Source organism: Oncorhynchus keta, chromosome 23, assembly GCF_023373465.1.
Source record: "Oncorhynchus keta strain PuntledgeMale-10-30-2019 chromosome 23, Oket_V2, whole genome shotgun sequence".
Taxonomy (NCBI): Eukaryota; Metazoa; Chordata; class Actinopteri; order Salmoniformes; family Salmonidae; genus Oncorhynchus; species Oncorhynchus keta.
The window spans coordinates 25,849,117-25,852,450 of NC_068443.1; the positions used below are offsets into that span (position 1 = coordinate 25,849,117).

The following is a 3,334-nucleotide window of genomic DNA, read 5'->3' on the forward strand; positions in this document are numbered from 1 at the left end:
TACTATAGATGTTTTTCATGTTTTGAACAGCTAATTTGTTCAATTTCATCCATAGCCAATTTTTATGCAAATGTTTTTGTTAATCATTCAAGGTGTTTCTGTGATACTCAGAGGCTGATCACTTGGTGATTGAGCTAATCTGATATACCGGTACAACCTAAGATAGCCATGAGCGCTGGTGCAGACCCCTGCATGCACAGTCGAGCCAATCCGAGACCCCTGCATGCACAGTCTAGCCAATCCGAGACCCCTGTATGTACACTAAGTATCACATCTGTAATTACACAATATCTGTATGGAGCCACATGCAATTGCAGCAAGCTTGGAATATCAGGGCAAGTGTGGTGTATCTTTCAGGAGTCCCTCCACTCTCCCCACTAAACATTATTATGGAGCTAATCCAAAACCAGAGATTGAAGTCTTGTTTTAATAGACTTCAGAGATTTGAGAAGAAACAAAATTATTGCTAGACATGCCATCTGTTTCAATATGGTAAGCAATAATTTTAAGAATAAAAAGTAGGTCATATTGAGAGTAAATGTTATATAATACAGATCAGTCTCCATTGGACATTCTATGAATGTCAGAACATTGTGTTATACCTACACACAGAGACAATGAAAGTCTGCAGACTGGATGAAGGATTCAGAGCCCGACTGGGGCCAAACTGAGGGGTAACATTGTTTGAGAACAGACTGTTACTACCATATATTGTCAACTCCTTTTATATAGACAGAAACTTGCAGGCCTATATGTTTGTTGCATTTGTCAGCCACTTGATGGTGCAAGTGTAACTCATATCACAGCATTGACACTGCACTATGCGTACTGTGATGTGTGTGTGTGTGTGTGTGTGTAAGGAGAGAGAGGGGTGAAGGGGGACTGATTGCCTGAAGCAGAGCAGTCGCACCCCATAAACTGTAACAGTCGATCTTGTGCCATGCTGCCATTGGTCCTTCTAGGTTTTGGCGTTGCTTTTTCGTTGGGACAGAATGACACGGGGCCTCTTGTTTTGGAGGGAAAGTGTCTGGTGGTTTGTGACGCGAACCCGTCTGCAGAGAGAGCGTTCACCTCTTCGTTCGGGATAGCTGTCCGGGCAGGCGACGCTAAAGTGGCTTTCTCTGCGCTCAGAGGAACCAACCACGAACCTTCTGATATGAGCAATACGTCTCTGACCATCTACTTTGATCAGGTCAGGGATGAATTCTGTCCATGATTATTTGTGTTTACAAATTAGCATAATTTTCATAATGTACGTGTGTACTATTGTATTTTTTTCAGTTACTAGTAAACATTGGCAACCATTTTGATCTGCAAGCAAGTGTATTTCAAGCACCAAGAAGAGGCATTTACAGTTTCAGCTTCCATGTGGTGAAGGTTTACAACCGGCAGACTATACAGGTGAGCGCACAGAGAGGTCTTGATTTAGTTGAGACACCAATTGTGGACTTGTTTTTTTGTATCACATATCCATGGCATTGCATTCTGCAGGTGAACTTGATGCACAACGAATACCCTATCATATCAGCTTTCGCTGGGGACCAGGATGTCACTCGAGAGGCTGCGAGCAATTCAGTTCTTCTGCAAATGGAACGGGAGGACAAACTCTACTTGAAGCTTGAGCGGGGAAATCTAATGGGTGGATGGAGGTACTCCACGTTTTCTGGATTCTTGGTTTTTCCACTCTAAGTCTCAAATCAAGTGATCCTTATTTTATTCAAGGACGTTGGCCACCCTTCTTTGGACTTTAATTATGAAGAAATGTATAACTGAATGAGATAAAGTAGGCTGTTTCGGTCATTTATTATGAAATTATTCTGTGCTATAATGTTGGGATTTGTATTGCTGAATGTGACTGATTGTTGTTATGATATTATATAAACTAGTTCAATATTATAGTAACCTGTTCAAGCGAATGTCAGTTGCACTCATTCAGTGGCTATCCAAGGTCCTGAATCCGCAAACACAGATCAACTCGGTAGCTGTCAGTGGTGCTGAAATCGCAAAGCGCATCGAGCCAACAGGTGGCGATTGAATGTTGGCTCTGGTATCAACATTGTTGCAGCAGTGTAATTGAAATACTGTAATAATAAAAACAATTTCCTCCTCATGCTGGCAATTGGACCTATTCTGCACATTGAGATTATGTACTGAACAGTTTAACCTCTAAATAAAGACGACTGACTAGAACCTGTGTGTGTGTGTTAGATGAGACAGAGAACATAGTTTTCATTACACCTACAGTTGAAGTCGGAAGTTTACATACACCTTAGCCAAATACATTTAAACTCCGTTATTCACAATTCCTGACATTTAATCCTAGTAAATATTCCCTGTCTTAGGTCAGTTAGGATCACCACTTTATTTTAAGAATGTGAAATGTCAGAATAATAGTAGAGAGAATGATTTATTTCATCTTTTATTTCTTTCATCATATTCCCAGTGGGTCAGAAGTCTCCATACACTCAATTAGTATTTGGTAGCATTGACCTTAAATTGTTGAACTTGGGTCAAACATTTCCACAAGCTTCCCACAATAATTTGGGTGGATTTTGGCCCATTCCTCCTGACAGAGCTGGTGTAACTGAATCGGGTTTGTAGGCCTCCTTGCGCACACACGCTTTTTCAGTTCTGCCCACAAATTTTGTATAGGATTTATGTCAGGGCTGTGATGTCCACTCCAATGCCTTGACTTTGTTGTCCTAAAGCCATTTTGCAACAACTTTGGAAGTATGCTTGGGGTCATTGTCCATTTGGAAGACCCATTTGCAACCAAGCTTTAACGACCTGACTGTAGTCTTGAGATGTTGCTTCAATATATCCACTTAATTTCCTACCTCATGATGCCATCTATTTTGTGAAGTGCACCAGTCCCTGCAGCAAAGCACCCCACAACATGATGCTGCCACCCCTGTGCTTCACGGTTGGGATGGTGTTCTTCAACTTGCAAGCTTCCCCGCTTTTCCTCCAAACATAATGATGGTCATTATGGCCAAACAGTTCTATTTTTGTTTCATCAGACCAGAGGACCAGATTTCTCCAAAAAGTAAGATCTTTGTCCTCATGTGCAGTTGCAAATCGTAGTCTGGCTTTTTATGGCGGTTTTGGAGAAGTGGCTTCTTCCTTGCTGTGCGGCCTTTCAGGTTATGTTGATATAGGACTTGTTTTACTGTGGATATAGATACTTTTGTACCTGTTTCCTTGATGTGAATTGAGTTGAATTTCCTTGAATTGTGATACAGTGAAATAATCTGTCTGTTAACAATTGTTGTAAAAATTACTTGTGTCATGCACAAAGTAGATGTCTTACCGACTTACCAAAACTATAGTTTGT

The 3,334-nt window shown here is 41.0% G+C and overlaps 1 protein-coding gene across 1 annotated transcript; it reads left to right on the forward strand.

Annotated features, from left to right (window-relative positions):
* The first annotated feature begins 865 nt into the window (after positions 1–865).
* On the forward strand, positions 866–2,182 carry LOC118401680 (cerebellin-2-like). Its single transcript, XM_035799263.2, has 3 exons — positions 866–1,192; positions 1,282–1,401; positions 1,492–2,182. The coding sequence occupies exons 1-3, from the start codon at positions 941–943 to the stop codon at positions 1,687–1,689; spliced, it is 570 nt and encodes a 189-aa protein (XP_035655156.1). The 5' UTR covers positions 866–940; the 3' UTR covers positions 1,690–2,182.
* The last annotated feature ends 1,152 nt before the right edge of the window (positions 2,183–3,334 follow it).

Bases quoted from the DNA above. Each gene is read 5' to 3' on its own strand.
- LOC118401680 (XM_035799263.2), top strand. From the start codon at position 941: ATGCTGCCATTGGTCCTTCTAGGTTTTGGCGTTGCTTTTTCGTTGGGA. The intron at 1,193-1,281 runs GTCAGGGATGAA...TATTTTTTTCAG, and splicing joins TGACCATCTACTTTGATCAG to TTACTAGTAAACATTGGCAA. The intron at 1,402-1,491 runs GTGAGCGCACAG...TGCATTCTGCAG, and splicing joins ACAACCGGCAGACTATACAG to GTGAACTTGATGCACAACGA.